The following is an 18,059-nucleotide window of genomic DNA, read 5'->3' as shown; positions in this document are numbered from 1 at the left end:
AGGTTGAAGGTCAGAGCTAACTTTGAGAAGGGCATTAAAAGCTTTCTTTTGGTTGACTTGCAAAATAGGATTAAGTGATTTTGTAATCCCTTTTCATTTGTTGTTTCTTAGGTAACATTATTATATCCCTAAATCAACTATAATGATTTTTTATTGTTGTTGGAACTACAGATATAAGATCAACATACTTTTACATGTGAAATAAATACCATGTACACTATTTAGGATATTTATCAAGTAATTTCATGGCAAACATTATCATTGTTTCTTCATATTTTAATAGCAAGATGTATACTGTATTAAGTTGGAGATAAAGTAATAGATATTATTTAATATATTTAAAATATAATGTCATATACTTTACCTTGTTGTGCTGATATATGTAAAGGGTGGTAGCAATTTAATTCTGAGACTTCAGGATAAGTAATGGAAGCCATTACTTTAATAAATTTTTCTTTTGTAGAATTGCAGAGACATTGAAGACATTTGAAGGGCTTCCCTGATAGTTCAGTTGGTAAAGAATCCGTCTGCAATGCAGGAGACCTTAGATCGATTCCTGGGTTGGGAAGATTCACTGGAGAAGGGATAGGCTACCCCTTCCTATTCTTGGGCTTCCCTTGTGGCTCAGCTGGTAAAGAATCCTCCTGCAATGTGGGAGACCTGGGTTCGATCCCTGGGTTGGGGACATCTCCTGGAGAATGGAAAAGGGTACTCACTCCAGTATTCTGGCCTGGAGAATTCCAATCATGGAGTCACAAAGAGTCAGACGTGACTGAACAACTTTCACTTTGAAGGCATTATATGGGTATTAATTACATAAAGTATGCAAAAATAAATACTTTTAACCAAAATAGGCCACCAAAAAAAGCTGTATGCTACATTTCTGCATCCAAAGCGGTTGCATGGCATAAACCAGTTATGTGTTAAGCCCACAGAATATAATGTCAGTACCTCAGGGTTCATTTAAGAACATGTGTTTTTTGTATCTGTAACTATGAGGTATTAAGAGAGTTATTCTGACTTTTAAAAATAATTTTATTTTTCCAGATCCAGTCCCTGTGTGGAGCTTCTAAACATCTTCTATTAGTGGAAGTGCTGTTTTCTGCACAATGAAGTCAACATCTTAATTTACACCAGCATTTGTGTGGTTCTGATTCATCTGCTCTGGTTCACGAAGCTTGAGATTTAAGGCAAACAGGGTCTTTTGCAATGACAATATGACTAATAGTAAAGGAAGATCTATTATTAATAAATCAAGTGGTGGTCGAAGCAGTGGAGGAGGTTTTGTGGACTGGACTTTAAGTTTAAATACAATTCAGTCTGATAAGTTTTTAAACTTACTGCTGAGTATGGTTCCAGTAATATACCAGAAAAACCAGGAAGACAGGCACAAAAAAGGAAATAGCATTTGGCAAGATGGGTTATCACCTGCAGCACAGACTTTCAGTAATAGATCCGAACAGCACATGGAATATCACAATTTCTCGGAGCAGGCTTTTCATGGCAACAGTGGGCACGCGCCATCAAGCTGTAGCCAAAAGTATGATGACTATGCCAACTACAATTACTGTGATGGAAGGGAGGCTTCAGAAACTACAGCCATGTTACAAGATGACGATGCGTCTAGTGATGCTGATGAAGATGTCATTGTGGAGACAGGCCAGAAGTTACCAAAGGAATCCAGTGGTGTCATGGCACTGCAAATACTTGTGCCATTTTTGTTAGCTGGCTTTGGAACAGTCTCAGCTGGCATGGTTTTGGATATTGTCCAGGTAGGTTCTCATCTTTGTTTAACTTCACTGACTTTGTTGTTTAAAGTGCTTCGTGTCAGGTACTAATCTCAGACATTATATTTAGTTTTAATTTATCCCTTAGTTAAAATGAACTGATGCAGACTCTGGTGGAGAATCTGCTCTTTCTAGGTATCTTTTGTTTGTTTTCCGAAATTCTAAGAGAACTGTCTGATTCTGACCATAAAATAATTCATCATAAAATATTAAATATAAAGTAATCCCAAATAGGGTAAATCAGCTAAATGAATAACTCAATATATTTAAATATGTCCCTGTTTTAAAAATAAAAAATAATATATGTCCATTAAAATGAACTCAAACAATGCAGAATATTAAGTAAATGATAAAAAGTCCTGTTCTTCATCTCCAAATCAAAGCTCTCTTCCCCTCTGGAGGTTATCATTGTTAAGAGTTTGCTGAATATACTTGCAGATGATTTTTCTGTGCTATATACAAGCATATGTGCTTTTTTTTAAAAATAAAAATTAAATTCTGTGTGTATTTTTCTCAGTTTATTGTCACTGCTTATTGATATATCTTGGACATGTTTCTGAATTAGTAAAAAGGATATTTAGCATTTTTAAAAGAGTGCTTGATATTTTCATTGTATGTATATATATACCAAAATTTACTTATTCCTTCTCCTATGCTGGTGCTATAACAAACATCCTTACAAATTTATTTTTATACACTCATACTAATTTTTTCATAAGATAGATTTTAAAAATGGGATTATTGGGTATTAGAGCAGGTGTGTGTGTTTAAAATTTTATAGGTATTGTCAAATTATTTTTCCATACCTTTATCAACATTTGATGTTCTTGATCTTTTTCATTTTTGCCAGTTGATAGGAAAATGTTATCCTATCTTAATTAACATTAATTACTATTAATGTTTTAGCCTCTTTTCATATGTTTATTGGCCATTCTTACCTTTTCTGTGAATGTTGCTTATATGAATTACTTTTTTGTATCTTATCCATTTTTTAAGGTGTTTTTTTTCTTTTTAATTTATATTTTATTGAAGGATAGTTGCTTTGCAGAGTTTTGTTGTCTTCTGACAAACCTCAACATGAATCAGCCATAGGTATACATATATCCCCTTCCTTTTGAACCTGCCTCCCATCTCCCTCCCCATCCCACCCCTCTAGGTTGATACAGAGCCCCTGTTTGAGTTTCCTGAGCCATACCACAAATTCCCATTGGCTATCTATTTTACATATGGTAATGTAAGTTTCCATATTACTCTTTCCATACATCTCACCCTTTCCTCCCCTCTCCCCATGTCCATAAGTCTTTTCTCTATGTCAGTTTCTCCATTGCCACCCTGTAAATAAATTCTTCATTTTTCTAGATTCTGTATATGTGCGTTAGAATACAATATTTATCTTTCTTTTTCTGACTCACTTCACTCTGTATAATAGGTTCTAGGTTCATTCACCTCATCAGAACTGACTCAAATGCGTTCCTTTTTATGGCCAAATAATATTCCATTGTGTATATGTACCACAACTTCTTTATCCATTCATCTGTCGATGGACATCTAGGTTGCTTCCATGTTCTGGCTATTGTAAATAGTGCTGCAGTGAACAGTGGGATACATGTGTCTTTTTCAGGTTTGGTTTCCTCAGGGCATATGCCTAGGAGTGGGATTGCTGGGTCATATGGTGGTTTTATTCCTAGTTTTTTAAGAAATCTCCATACCGTCTTCCATAGTGGCCGTATCAATTTACATTCCCACCAACAGTGCAAGAGCATTTCCTTTTCTCCACATCCTTTCCAGCATTTATTGCTTGTAGACTTTTTGATGATGGCCATTCTAACCCGTGTGAGGTGATCTCATTGTGGTTTTGATTTGTATTTCTCTAATGAGTGATGTTGATCATCTTTTCATGCGTCTGTTAGCCTTCTGTATGTCTTCTTTGGAGAAATGTCTGTTTAGGTCTTTTTCCCACTTTTTGATTGGATTGTTTGTTTTTCTGGCATTGAGTTGTATGAGCTACTTGTGTATTTTGGAAATTAATCCTTCATCAGTTGTTTCATTTGCTATTATTTTCTCCCATTCTAAGAGTTGTCTTTTCACCTTGCTTATAGTTTCCTTTGCTGTGAAAAAGCTTTTTAAGTTTAATCAGATCCCACTTGTTTACTTTTGTTTTTATTTCCGTTACTCTAGGAGGTGGGTCATAGAGGATCTTCCTTTGATTTATGTCATCAAGTGTTCTGCCTATGTTTTCCTCTAAGAGTTTTGTAGTTTCTGGTCTTACATTTAGGTCTTTAGTCCATTTTGAGTTCATCTTTGTGTATGGTATGGTGTTAGGAAGTGTTCTCCTTTCATTCTTTTACTTGTAGCTGCCCAGTTTTCCAAGCACCATTTATTGAAGAGGCCGTCTTTGCCCCATTGTATATTCTTGCCTCCTTTGTCAAAAATAAGGTACCCATAGGTGCATGGGTTTACTTCTGGGCTTTCTATCTTGTTCCATTGGTCTATATTTCTGTTTTTGTGCCAGTACCATTCTGTCTTGATGACTGTAGCTTTGTAGTATAATCTGAAGTCAGGAAGCTTGATTCCTCCAGCTTCATGCTTCTTACTCAAGACTGCTTCGGCTATTTGGGGTCTTTTGTGTTTTCATATGAATTGTGAAATTTTTTGTTCTAGTTCTGTGAAAAATGCCATTGGTAATTTGATAGGGATCACATTGAATCTGTAGATTGCATTTGGTAGTGTAGTCATTTTCACAATATTGATTCTTCCTACCTAGGAACATGGAATATCTCTCCATCTGTTTATGTCATCTTTGATTTCTTTCATCAGTGTCTTATAATTTTCTGTGTACAGTTCTTTTGTCTCCTTAGGTAAGTTTATTCCTAGATATTTAATTTTTTTTGTTGCAATGGTGAATGGGATTGATTCCTTAATTTCTCTTTCTGTTTTTTCATTGTTAGTATATAGAAATGCAAGTGATTTCTGTGTATTGATTTTGTATCCTGCAACTCTGCTAAATTCACTGATTAGCTCTAGTAATTTTCTGATACCATCTTTAGGGTTTTCTATGTACAGTATCATGTCATCTGCAAACAGTGAGAGCTTTACTTCTTCTTTTCCAGCCTGGATTCCTTTTATTTCTTTTTCTTCTCTTATTGCTGTGGCTAGGACTTCCAGAACCATGTTGAATAATAGTGGTGAAAGTGGACACCCTTGTCTTGTTTCTGATTTTAGGGGAATGCTTTCAGTTTTTCATCATTGAGAATAATGTTTGCTGTAGGCTTATCTTATATGGCCTTCACTGTGTTGAGATAGGTTCCTTCTATGCCCATTTTTTGAAGAGTTTTAATCATAAATGGGTGCTGAATTTTGTCAAAGGCTTTTTTTGCATTTATTGAGATTATCATATGGTTTTTATCTTTCAATTTGTTAATATGGTGTATCACATTGATTGATTTGCGTATATTGAAGAATCCTTGCATTCCTGGAATAAGCCCAACTTGATCATGGTGTGTGAGCTTTTTGATGTGTTGCTGAATTCTGTTTGCTAAAATTTTGTTGAGAATTTTTGCATCTATGTTCATCAGTGATATTGGCCTGTAGTTTTCTTTTTTGTGTGTTGTCTTTGTCTGGTTTTGGTATCAGGGTGATGGTGGCCTCGTAGAATGAGTTTGGGAGTGTTCTTCCTCTGCAGTTTTTTGAAAGAGTTTTAAAGGGATAGGCATTAGCTGTTCTCTAAATGTTTGATAGAATTCTCCTGTGAAGCTATCTGGTCCTGGGCTTTTGTTTTTTGGGAGATGTTTGATCACAGCCTCAATTTCAGTGCTTGTAATTGGGTTGTTCATAATTTCTATTTCTTTCTGGTCCAATCTTGGAAGATTGAACTTTTCTAAGAATCTGTCCATTTCTTCCAGGTTATCCATTTTATTGCCATATAGTTGTTCATAATAGTCTCTTATAATCCTTTGTATTTCTGCATTGTCTGTTGTAACCTCTCCTTTTTCATTTCTGATTTTGATGATTTGAGTCTTCTCTCTTTTTTTCCTTGATGAGTCTGGCTAAAGGTTTGTCAATTTTGTTTATCTTCTCAAAGAACCAGCTTTTAGTTTTATTAATCTTTACTATTGTTTCTTTTATTTCTTTTTCACTTATTTCTGCTCAGATCTTTATGATTTTTTTCCTTCTACTAATGTTGGGGGTTTTTGTTCTTCTTTTTCCAGTTATTTTGGGTGTAAAGTTAGGTTGTCTATTCGATGTTTTTCTTGTTTCTTGAGGTAGAATTGTATTGCTATAAACTTCCTGCTTAGAACTGCTTTTGCTGCATCCCATAGGTTTTGAGTTGTCATGTTTTCATTGTCATTTGTTTCTAGAAATCTTTTTATTTCCGATTTGATTTCTTCAGTAACCTTTTGGTTATTTAGAAATGTATTGTTTAATCTCCATGTATTTGTGTTTCTTACAGTTTTTTTCTTGTAATTAATATCTAGTCTCATAGCATTGTGGCCAGAGAAGATGCTTGATATGATTTCAGTTTTCTTAAATTTACTGAGATTTGATTTGTGACCCAAGATGTGGTCTGTCCTGGAGAATGTTCCATGTGCACTTAAGAAGAAGGTGTATTCTGTATTTGGATGGAATGTCCTGAAGATATCAATGAGATCATCTCATCTAATGTATCATTTAAGACTTGTGTTTCCTTATTAATTTTCTGTTTTGATGACCTGTCCAGTGTTGTGAGTGGGGTGTTAAAGTCTCCTACTATTATTGTGTTACTGTCAGTTTCTCCTTTTATGTCTGTTAGTGTTTGTCTTATGTATTGAGGTGCTTCTATGTTGGGTGCATAGATATTTACAGCTATGTCTTCCTCTTGGATTGATCCCTTGATCATTATGTGGTGTCCTTCCTTATCTCTTATAATCTACTTTATTTTAAGGTCTATTTTGTCTAATATGAGGATTGCTACTCCAGCTTTCTTTTGCTTCCCTTTTGCGTGGAATATATTTTTACATCCTCTCACTTTCAGTCTATGTGTGTCTTTAGGTCTGAAGTGGGTTTCTTGTAGACAGCATATATATGGGTCTTTTTTTTTTGTATTCATTCAGCCTGTCTGTGTCTTTTGGTTGGAGCATTTAATCCATTTACATTCTAAGTAATTATTGATATATATGTTCCTATTGTCATTTTCTTAATTGTTTGGGGTTGATTTTGTAGTTCCTTTCTCTTTTGTTGTATTTCTTGATTGTATAAGTCCCTTTAACATTTGTTGTAAAGCTGGTTTGGTGGTACTGAATTCTCTTAACTTTTGCTTATCTGAAAAGCTTTTTATTTCTCCATCAATTTTGAATGAGATTCTTGCCAGGCACAGTAATCTTGGTTGTAGATTTTTCCCTTTCAGTACTTTAAATATATACTGCCATTCCCTTCGGGCCTGCAGAGTTTCTGCTGAAAGATCAGCTGTTAAGCATATGGGGTTTCCCTTGTATGTTACTTGTTGTTTTTCCTTTGCTGCTTTTAATATTCTTTCTTTGTGTTTAGTCTTTGTTAGTTTGATTAGTATGTGTCTTGGCATGCTTCTCCTTGGGTTTATCCTGTATGGGACTCTGTGCCTCTTGGACTTGATTGACTATTTCCTTTTCCATGTTGGGGAAATTTTCAACTATAATCTCTTCAAAAATTTTCTCATACCCTTTCTTTTTCTCTTCTTCTTCTGGGACCCCTATAATTCAAATGTTGGTGCGTTTGATATTGTCCCAGAGGTCTCTGAGACTATCCTCAGTTCTTTTCATTCTTTTTACTTTATTCTGCTCTTTAGAAGTTATTTCCACCATTTTACCTTCCAGCTCAGTGATTCGTTCTTCTGCTTCAGATATTCTGCTGTTGATTCCTTTTAGAGTAGTTTTAATTTCAGCAATTATGTTGTCTCTACATGTTTATTCGTTAATTCTTCTAGGTCTTTGTTAATTGATTCTTGCACATTTTCTCCATTTTGTTTTCAAGATTTCTGATCATCTTTACTATCATTATAACACATTCTTTTTCAGGTAGTTTGCCTATTTCCTCTTCATTGATTTGCTTCTGTGTTTCTAGTTTGTTCCTTCGTTTATTTAGTATTTCTTTGCCTTTTCATTATTTTTTTTTAAACTTATTGTGTTTGAGGTCTCCTATTCCCAGGCTTCAAGGTTGAATTCTTTCTTCCTTTTGGTTTCTGCCCTCATAAGTTTGGTCCAGTCATTTGTGTTAGCTTTGTATAGGTTGAGATTTGTGCTGAGTTTTTTGTTTGTTTTTCCTCTGATGGGCAAGGCTGAGTCAGGTGGTAATCCTGTCCATGAGATGAGGCATCCTGCACAGGGTGCTACTGGTGGTTGGGTGATGCCAGGTCTTGTATTCAAGTGGTTTCCTTTGTGTGAGTTCTCATTATTTGATACTCCCTAGGGTTAGTTCTCTGGTAGTCTAGGGTCTTGGAGTCAGTGCTCCCACTCCAATGGCTCAGAGCTTGATCTCTGATCAGGAATGAAGATTCCACAAGTGGTTTGTTATGGCATTAAGTGAGATTAAAACAAATATCCAAAACCATGAAACCAAAGATGAACCCCAGACAAATGGCAGTTACAAAATCAGGCAAATAACAACTAAAATAATGGAATATAAACATATACATATACACCCATGAGCAAATTCAAAACAGTCCAACAAAAATAAAGCAATAGATTGACCCAGCAAACAAAGGAAATCAAAAATTGTATTTACCAGTTAAGAATAAAACTAACAAAAGCACAAGTAGAAAACAAAACTAAAGCAATGAAAGCAAAACTAACAAATATGTTGAGGGGAAAGGAAAGAAAGAAAAGAAAGAAAGAATAGATATGCAAAGTTAAATAGAGGTAGATGAAAAAAATTTATATACATTAAAGATGAACTGTAAGGGGAAAAGAACAGTAGGGAAGGCAAACAAAGGAATAAATGTAGAAAAAATATAGTAGGTTTAAAAAAATTAAAATTATAAAAAAGAGAAAGAAAAAAATACTGGAAGAAAAAGAAAAAAGGAAAACTTCAGATATCTCAAAAGCCCAACGTAAAGGCAGAGGTTTATAACAGCAATAAAAAGTGTGACTGAATATACACATATACGTATACACCCATAAAGAAAATCAAACACAGTCCAACAAAAATAAAATACAATAAATTGACCCAGCAAACTAAGGAAACCAAAAATTATGTCTACCAGAATAAAACTAACTAAAGCAGAAACTGGAAAACAAAACTAAAGCAAGATGCCAATTGGGGAATAAAGCAGTGAAAATAAAACTAACAAATATGTTGAGAGGAAAGGAAAGAAAGAAAAGAAAGAAAGAATAGATATGTAAAGTTAAATAGAGGTAGATAAAGAAGATTTATATACATTAAAGATTAACTGCAAGGGGAAAAGAACAGCAGGAAAAGCAAACAAAGGAATAAATGTAGAAAAATAATAATAGGTTTAAAAATTAAAAATAAAACGAGAAAAGAAAAAAAAGGAAAACTCCCCAGAAGTGCAAAAGCCCAATGTACAGGCAGAAGTTTATAACAACAATAAAAAAAATGTGACTGAGAAAAACAAAAAAGAAAAAAAAGCTCAAAAGCTTAATTAGATTCATAGTGCCAATAAAATCAACAGTTACAACAGAGGGAGGATAAAGGGAAAAAAAAAGAAAAAAAATCCAAAAGAATCTAAAGAACAAGTCAAAACATAAGAATTTAATAAATGTTTTTCTCGAGTCACTGCTGTCCGAGTCCTTTCCCTCGCTGGGAGTCACAGTCCACCTCACCTCCCTAGGATGCCCTCCAACACTGTGCTGATTTCTGGACCTGTTGTGGGGGCAGCTCAGATTCTATTCTGGTCCTACTCTGTGTTCTTGCCTCCCATATCCACAGCTATCAGAATTAGTGCGTTTTCTTTTGTGAGAGCACTTAATGACCTTTTATATATTCCATAGACACAGAGTCTGTCTAGTTGAATGTGTGGATTTAATCTGTAGCTTGTACAGCTGGTGGAAGGTTTAGGGTCTTCTTCCTTAGTCACACTGCCCCTGTGTTTCAATTTTATTGAAATTGAAACTGAGGTGGTTTTATTTCCACCTCTGCATGTGGGTCGTCCCCTGGGGTTTGCTCCTGAGGCTACCCTGGAAGACTTGGGTTTGCCCCTCTGAGGGCCAGGTGTGGAGCTGGTGCAGCTGCTTGGGTTGCAGGGGTTCTGGCAGCACCAGATACTCGGGGGAGTTGGCGGCTAGGGCAGCAGGAAATATAGTGCTCTAGAAGGGTATGGCAGCCAGTATTGGCCAATATGCTCCAGTATTCTTGCCTGGAGAACCGCCCTCTCTGACAGAGAAGCCTGGCAGGCCACAGTCTACAGGGTCGCAGAATCGAACACTACCAAAGTGACCTTGCGTGCATAGATGCAATACTTTTTTTGCCTGTGGCAGCTCAGCCCCAGTGAGTTGAGTGTGAAGGTGGCATGGCTTCTTGGCTTGCAGGGACCCTGGTGGCGCCAAGTGTACAGGGACACAGACTGCCTCAGCCACAAGAGTTATGGCCCTATCAGAGTCTTTTTCTGAGCCTCTCTAGCTGGTGATCAGAAGGCCTCTTTGGCCAGTCTTTGTCCGTAGCTCCGCCCGTTCAGGCACTTAGAGGGCTCCCTTGCCTGGGGTTCTTTTCTGTTTGGTTCTTCAGGCACATAAAGGGCCCTGCTATGGCTACAGTCCTACTCTGTAAATCAGCGCGTCAGGCACTTAAAGGGGCACCCTGGACAGGACCCTCTTCTGTAGTTCAGTGCATCAGCAGGTGTTTGATGGGCCAGCCTCTCTATTGTTCAGCTGCTGATGCTGGCATGTGGGGAGAGAGAGGCTGCGGTTAGGGCTCCATCCCCTAGCATGACTCAGCAGTATTGCCTTGCTTCCATGGCTGCTTGGCTTCCCTCCACAGGCATTTCCCACTACAGTCTCCTCCCTCACATCCCCTCGATCCGTCTCTCCACAGTCAACAGTAGCCCTCACCCTGGAATTGCTCCACAATCCCTAAACTCCAGCTCCCAGCCGTTGCCCCTTCCAGGAAATCTACGTCCCTGTCCGGGGTATGTATGGCTGCGGCAAGGACTGTCTGATTCCATTTCGGCTGCCACAGATCAGCTGTTTCACTCACAGCCTTAAATGTTTCTCTGACTCAGACAATTGCCCGGATGTGGGGATCGGACCCCTGCTTCAGTTCCCCCACCCGCTGAGGGCAGGTCCAGTCCTTCTAACGCTCCTGTTTTCCCCCTAGTTCCTTCGTCCTACCGAGTTTTGCGTGCTTCTATATATTCTTTTCCTCCTGTCTGCTCTCAGCTGGTGTTCTGCATGAACTTCTATGTCTGAAGGTGTGTTCCCGATGTATCTGTAGAGAGAGATGTACTCCACGTCCACCTACTCCTCCGCCATCTCATTCTTTCTTTTATCCATTTTAAAATGTGTACATTACTTATTTACTTGTAGGAGTTCTTAATGTAGTATTATATAAAGTTACAAAGTTATCTGTTATATAATTATCTTTCTAACATAGTACATTGTAAAAAGGTAGCATTCTGTTACTATCAATTTTCATTCATTAGTCAGGAGAAGATTGTGTCTAGGAATGTGTTAGATACATTATCCTAATGTGCCTTTCTCTTTCATTGTTTGCTCTCTAAAGTAAATCTCAGGTCGTTTATGACTCTAAGACACTTTTAAACACATAACATTTTTATCTAAATGGAAAATGTACATTTTATCTAAATAGAAACATAATTTTTATACCATCAGGTGGAAAAAAGATATGAAGAAAACTGTTAAGTATATTGAATTTTTGAATAGACTGTAATACTAAAGGGGGACCAAACCTATCATCTGTCCATTTGAAATATGATTGTTTTAAGTTATTACCATAGCATCATAACTGCTAAAATGAATATAATGTTTTGGGTTGACTTTTTTTTTTCTGATTTTTTGGTGACAGTTATTCTGAAGAAACACTCAACAGTTAGCTACAGGGACAGGGGAGCCCGGTGGGCTGCCATCTATGGGGTCGTACAGAGTCAGACACAACTGAAGTGACTTAGCAGCAGTAGCAGCAGTATGATAACATCTGTAGGAAAAATATGTTAGTGTATATAGATTGTTAGGTAGAATAGTTACATTACTTATTATGTCCCTTCCTCTGGTGTATGCTCACTGATTTCTTGATATTTGAGAGAAGAGCATGTGTGTAATTGGGAAACGTTGCTTTTATGATTTATAAAAATTTTTTCCTTATTTGTTTCTTTTTGGCTTGTGCTGGGTCTTCATTGCTGCATGTGGGTTTTTCTGTAGTTGCAGAGAGCAGGGGCTCCTCTCTAGTTGCAGTGCACCGGCTTCTCAATGCAGTAGCTTCTCTTTTCGCAGAGCATGGACTCCGGGGTGCAAGGGCTTCAGTAGTTTCGGGTCCTGGGTTGTCCAGAGCACGTGCTCAGTAGTTGTGGTGCACAGGCTTAGTTGCTCCACAGCAGGTGGGATCTTCCCGGATCGGAAATCAAACCCATGTCTCCTGCATTGGCAGGCGGACTCTTCACCACCGAGCCACCATGGAAGCCCTTGCTTTTATGATTGTATGAACTTTAACACTGCTAGCCCTAAGAACTTTATAGTGTTAAACTTTGGTGTTAAAAACCATGAAGGTATAATATAAATGTTTTGAAAGATTTAATTTGATGAGGTTTTAAAAACTTATTAGATTGTGAAGTTTAAAATATATAGAGTGTAAGAAACAAAAATATACAGTTCAGTGAACTTTTATGACACAAATAACCATATAACGGTCACTTGGGTCAACAAATAGAATCTTACCTGTATTTCATTAGTTTTCATTGGTGATCCCTTCCAAAACCTTTTCTTTTTTCTCCATCACTGAAGATAATCAATAACCTGATATTTCTCAGTACTTTTTTGTCTTTATAACTATGTATTATTAAACACCATTGCTTGGGTTTACTTAATTCTTTTTAAAATTTATGCGATGGAAGTATGGAGTATACCTTCATGTTTGGGTTTTTTTTTTTTTTTTTTGGTCAACATTATGTAAAATTGTAGAAAACTGTGGATCATTTATTTTTGTTGCTGTGTTGTAATCCAGTGTATAAATACATCACAATTTATCCATTCTGCTCTTTTCTTCAGTGCATTCTACTGTTGATGGACTTTGGGCTGAATGGTGTTTCCAGGCTCTTGGTGTACATATGCATGCGTTTCTCTTGGGTATATATAGGTAGAAATGGAATCTCTAGGTCTTAGAATATGCAAGTATTTAAATGTAATGTTTGTCAAATGGTTTTCCAAAGTGGTTGTACCAATTTATAGACAAATGTAGCCAGATATGAGCAGTTCCACTGTCTTATATTATTCATTTATACAAGATATCAGCAGTCTTTTTTAAAATGATTTTGTGGTGTAGTCTCTAAGTTGTGTTCGACTCTTGCAATGCCATGGACTGTAGCCTGCCGGGCTCCTCTCTCCATGAGATTCTCCAGGCAAGAATACTAGAGTGGATTGTCATTTCCTTCTCCACGGGATCTTCCCGACCCAGGAATTGAATTCGGGTCTCCTGCATTGCAGGCAGATTCTTTACCAACTGAGCTACAAGGGAAGCCCAAAATGATTTTAATTTATTTATTTATTTTTGGCTGTTCTTGGTCTTTGCTGCTGGGCTGGCTTTTGCTCTAGTTGCAGTGAGTGGGGGCTCCTCTCTAGTTGTGGTCTGTGGGCTTCTCATTGCAGTGGCTTCTCTTGTAGCGCACAGGCTCTAGGCGCCCAGGCTTCAGTAGCTGCAGCACGTGGGTCAGTAGCTGCGGCTCAACGGGCTCTAGAGCACAGGCTCAGCAGTTGTGATGCACAGGCTTTGTTGCTCCGCGGCATGTGGCATCTTCCCAGATCAGTGATTGAACCCACGTCTCCTTCACTGTCAGGTGGATTCTTTACCACTGAACCATCAGGGATGCCCTAGCAGTCATTTTAATTTTAGAAATTCTGGCATATGTGGGGTGGTATCTCACTGAGGTTTTAAGTGGGATTTTCCTATGATGATGTTTGCTGATCATTTGTATATCATTGTTGAATTTTGTTTGCCCATTTTTGTATATAGTTGTTTGCCTTTTTTTAAATTGATTTATAGGAGTTATTTTTATATTATAGATGTAAGCCCTTTAGTGAAAGTAAAAAGTGGAAGTGTTAGTTCTCAGTCATGTCTGACTCTTTTTGACTTCATGGACTGTAGCTCCTCTGTCCCTGGGGATTCTGGAGGCAAGAATACTGGAGTGGGTAGCCATCCCCTTCTCCAGGGGATCTTCCCAACCCAGGGATCAAACCCAGATCTCCTACACTGCAGGCAGATTCTTTACTGTCTAGCCACCAGGGAAGCCCCAAGCCCTTTAGTTATATGTGATACAAATATTTCCGCCCCCACCCCCTCACCGTGGCTTGCTTTTTTACTCTCTCAGTGGTATGTTTTGATGAGCAGAAGTTCTTAATTTTTATACAGTCCTCTTTTCCCTGCTTTTCTATGGTCTGTGCTTTTTGTCTGCTGTTTAAGAAATCTTTCTACACCCTGTGAATTTAGATGTTCTCATATAATACTTCCTTGAAGTGTCCTTGTTTTGTCTTTTACACTTTGACCTTTCCCTCCCTGGAATCCATTCTATATAGAGTGTGAAGAAGCGGTTCTATTTTTTCCTTTCCACATGGATTTTCATTTGTGTCCTCACTACCATATAACTAAAATATTTGTTGTAATTCAAGTGCCCATTTGTGAGTAGGGCTACTTCTGGGCTCTCAATTCTGTTCCTTCGGTGTATTTATGTCTCTTGTCGTGAAAGCCACACTGTCATCATTTACTCTATAAGTCTTGCTATCTAGTAGAGAATTTTTTCTCTTTAGTCTTCCAGGAGAGTGCTTTGGTTATTCTTTCCCTTTGCATTTCCATGTATGTTTTAGTGTAAAAACATGTCAGTTTTCAAAAAAAAGTTGTTGCAGTTGTGATTCAGAGATAATTAGGTGGAGAACTGACTCTGTTGTTCCATGTATGTGGAATAATAGTCCTCCATTTGTTTAGGTCATCTTTAATTCCCCTCACTGATGTTTTACAATTTCTGAACAAAAGTCTTTTACATTTTTAGTTAGGTTCATTTCTAGTTATTTGATACTTTTTAATGCTATTGTAAGGGCTTCCTGGATTGCTCAGTGGATAAAGAATCAGCCTGCTAATGCAGGAGACAGAGGAGACACAGATTTGATCCCTGGGGGGGGAGAAGAGCCCCTGGAGGAGGAAATGGCAACCTAAGCCAGTATTCTTGCCTGGAGAATTCCATGGACAGAGGAACTTGGTGGGCTACAGTCCATGGCGTCACAAAGAGCTGGACACGACTAAGCGACTAATCACACAGCACAATACTCTTCTAAGTGATACAGTTGTAAAAAAATTATTTTCTACGTGTTGCAGGTATGTTCATGTATCTATAGAGGTAAAAAGTGAGTGGTGTAGGAATTCTGTAGAGGTAACAAAAAGACCTGTAGGAGTAGAGAATGTCTGCTTGTACATATTCAAGATTTTCCAAAGGAGTAAGCTTTCGTGCCAGTCTAAACACCTCTTTGTGCTTATGCCTTGAACATCCTTTATATTCATTTTTGGTCCCAGATTAGTAAAAGAACATATAAAGCACCAGTTATACTACCTGGAGATAAACGTTGCATGAGTGGTGTAATACTAACAAGTATCATTCTTTGCATGAATGTTCCCTGTCAGGACTCTGCATGAGTTATCTCATTTGATGCCTATAAGAAAGACTCTGAGGTAGGTGATGTTATTCTTATTTTATGAAGCTTAGAGATTTGCCTAAGGTCACGCAAGTGGTAAGTGGATGGATTAAACCCAAGTTTGTTACTCTAAAACTCATGCTTTCAACTACACCATCTCCTTATTTATAGGGAACATAGCTAATTTTTGGATCAGTTCAGTTCAGTTCAGTTGCTCAGTCATGTCTGACTCTTGGTGACCCCATGGACTGTAGCACACCCTGCTTCCCTGTCCATCACCAACTCCTGGAGCTTGCTCAAACTCATGTCCATTGAGTCGGTGATGCCATCCTGCCATCTCATCCTCTGTCGTCCCCTTCTCCTCCTGCCTTTAATCTTGCCCAGCATCAGGGTCTTTTCCAGTGAGTCTGTTCAGATATATATGTATCTACTGCAGATATAAGTAGATCTGGGGCTTACATTTATGATTAAATTCGTGATTACCTTCTCTCTGTCTTTCACTTCAACTTTTGTTTGTGGCCCTCATTCACTCCTGTTATGTGGCTGCTGACAGTTGTGAGGTCATGTCCTTTTAGTTTGTTTTACAGAAGGAAAGAATGAGCTGGCCTTCTTTAAGTTGGCAAATTCTAGGGGTAGTTGGCTTGTCTTTGGTCACATGCTTACCCCCAGGATCAGTGGGTGATGATTAGCCCATTTAAATTTACATTTTTATCCCTGGAACAGAGGGGCATTTGGATCAGTAATTTTTATCAGAACTACACACAAAAAAAGGAATGTAACTGCTTCTCAGTAGAGAGGGAATGAATATTGTTGCAAGGAAAATGGAGATGAAAGAGTGTGAAGAGGCAAGAGCACCAGCTTTACAGCAGAGACCCCCGACATGTGGGACTTTATCTAAATCAGTGGTTCTCCATGTGTGCTCCTTGAACCAGTGCATCCAGGAGCTTGTTAGATACACAGATTCTCAAGCTCCATTCCAGTTCCTCTGAATCAGAAACCCTCAGGGTGGGGCCCAGCAATCTATATAAGCATTCCTGGTGTCTTGACGGGCTTCCCTTGTGGCTCAGCTGGTGAAGAATCCGTCTTCAATGTGGGAGACCTGGTTTTGATCCCTGGGTTGGGAAGATCCCCTGGAGAAGGGAAAGGCTGCCCACTCCAGTATTCTGGCCTAGAGGATCCCATGGACTATACAGTCGATGGGGTCGCAAAGAGTCTTATGGGTAAAAGTTTGAGAACTAATCATCTAAAGTAATCCAGGTTCCTTTCTTGCTAGTAAATGGGGTCGGGTAGAATAGTTAGGCCACATAGTTTTTGGTCCCATTTAAGTAGGGCCCAGACCAAAAAACCAGCCTAATGCCTTACACAGAGCAGATGTTCGGTGATTCCTTGATAATACAATGAATGAAATAAAATTAAACTCTACCTCAGTTATAAAGATCCCTGAATTTTGATAATCAAATTTAAGAGTTTTAAGTCATAGAATGTCAGATTTGGAAATCCTTAGAAATCACCTGATCCAAGCTCCTTGTTTTTTCTTCCCTTACTAAAAATGAACAGAGTTGTAAGTGATTTACCCAAGAATATATGAAAATACAGCTAGTAAATGACAGAGCCCTGTATGTGGCTAAATCCTGTTCCCTGCATAACATGCTATATATGTATCTCAGATTGTCTATAGACTTAATCTATCACGTAGGATTAGTGATAGCCACCCATCCATCTAAAAGAAATACAAGTAAACTGAGCTAATACCTTTGGACTTTCCAGGAGTTTCCTAGGTAAATTTATACTTAGAATATTATTGGAAGCTGATGGCTACAAAACCCCAAGATCTTTTGTATTTTATGAAGACGGTATTATTGGAATGCTGAAAAATCTTCTTTTGAAATCAACCATAGTATGACTCTCAAGTATTCCTTAATTACTATGCTGCTAATGCAGTTTGTGTATGTTTCAGAATTCAGATAGAATGATGCACTGACCCTGGAATTCTGAGTAACACTGTTTTTCTGATGTATAAAGTAGAGAGATCAGAGAGGAAAGGGATAGTGTGTTGAAGTTTTGTGGGTTAAATACCAGTGTGTTTTGAAAAGTGCAAAGAGAAGGTAAGAGGACAGTATCAGTGTTAGATTAATTTTTTGTCATCAGTTTCTCGTTTCGCAAAGCTAGGGACATCACATTTGTCCCTCCTTACAAGGTATAGCTGTAGTTTTAAGAGTTTGTATTAAAGATAAAATTCCTCTTTTAACATAACCGTGACCTGAGGAAGGCACTAACACGCTGATGTAATGTTTCTGGTTTTTACTTCAAAAATGATAAATGTAATTCTACTTCTGGGAAGCTGCAGTAAATATACTTTCACTTTTCCTCCCATTAAGTACCCCCCAAACCCCAGAAACTTTATATAAAACACACATAAGAAGACTCTGAAAGAAAGAAGAAGGAGGCTGGTGAGGCC

The 18,059-nt window shown here is 37.8% G+C and overlaps 1 protein-coding gene across 3 annotated transcripts in view; it reads left to right on the top strand.

Moving 5' to 3' along the window:
• The window catches only part of SLC41A2 (solute carrier family 41 member 2), a 142,355-nt gene that overhangs the window by 28,308 nt on the left and 95,988 nt on the right, over nucleotides 1-18,059 (top strand). For all 3 annotated transcript variants that reach the window (XM_086401112.1, XM_086401111.1, XM_086401113.1), the window contains exon 2: nucleotides 1,048-1,772. In XM_086401112.1, the coding sequence (XP_086257238.1) occupies nucleotides 1,218-1,772 (555 nt within the window). In that variant the 5' untranslated portion in view covers nucleotides 1,048-1,217. The remainder of the gene's footprint in view (nucleotides 1-1,047; nucleotides 1,773-18,059) is intronic.

Source organism: Bos grunniens, chromosome 5, assembly GCF_055505025.1.
Source record: "Bos grunniens cultivar Pamir isolate PY7600 chromosome 5, Bosgru_T2T1.0, whole genome shotgun sequence".
Taxonomy (NCBI): domain Eukaryota; kingdom Metazoa; phylum Chordata; class Mammalia; order Artiodactyla; family Bovidae; genus Bos; species Bos grunniens.
The sequence above is the reverse complement of the archived record's forward strand: the minus strand, read 5'-3'. Positions and strand labels throughout refer to the sequence as shown.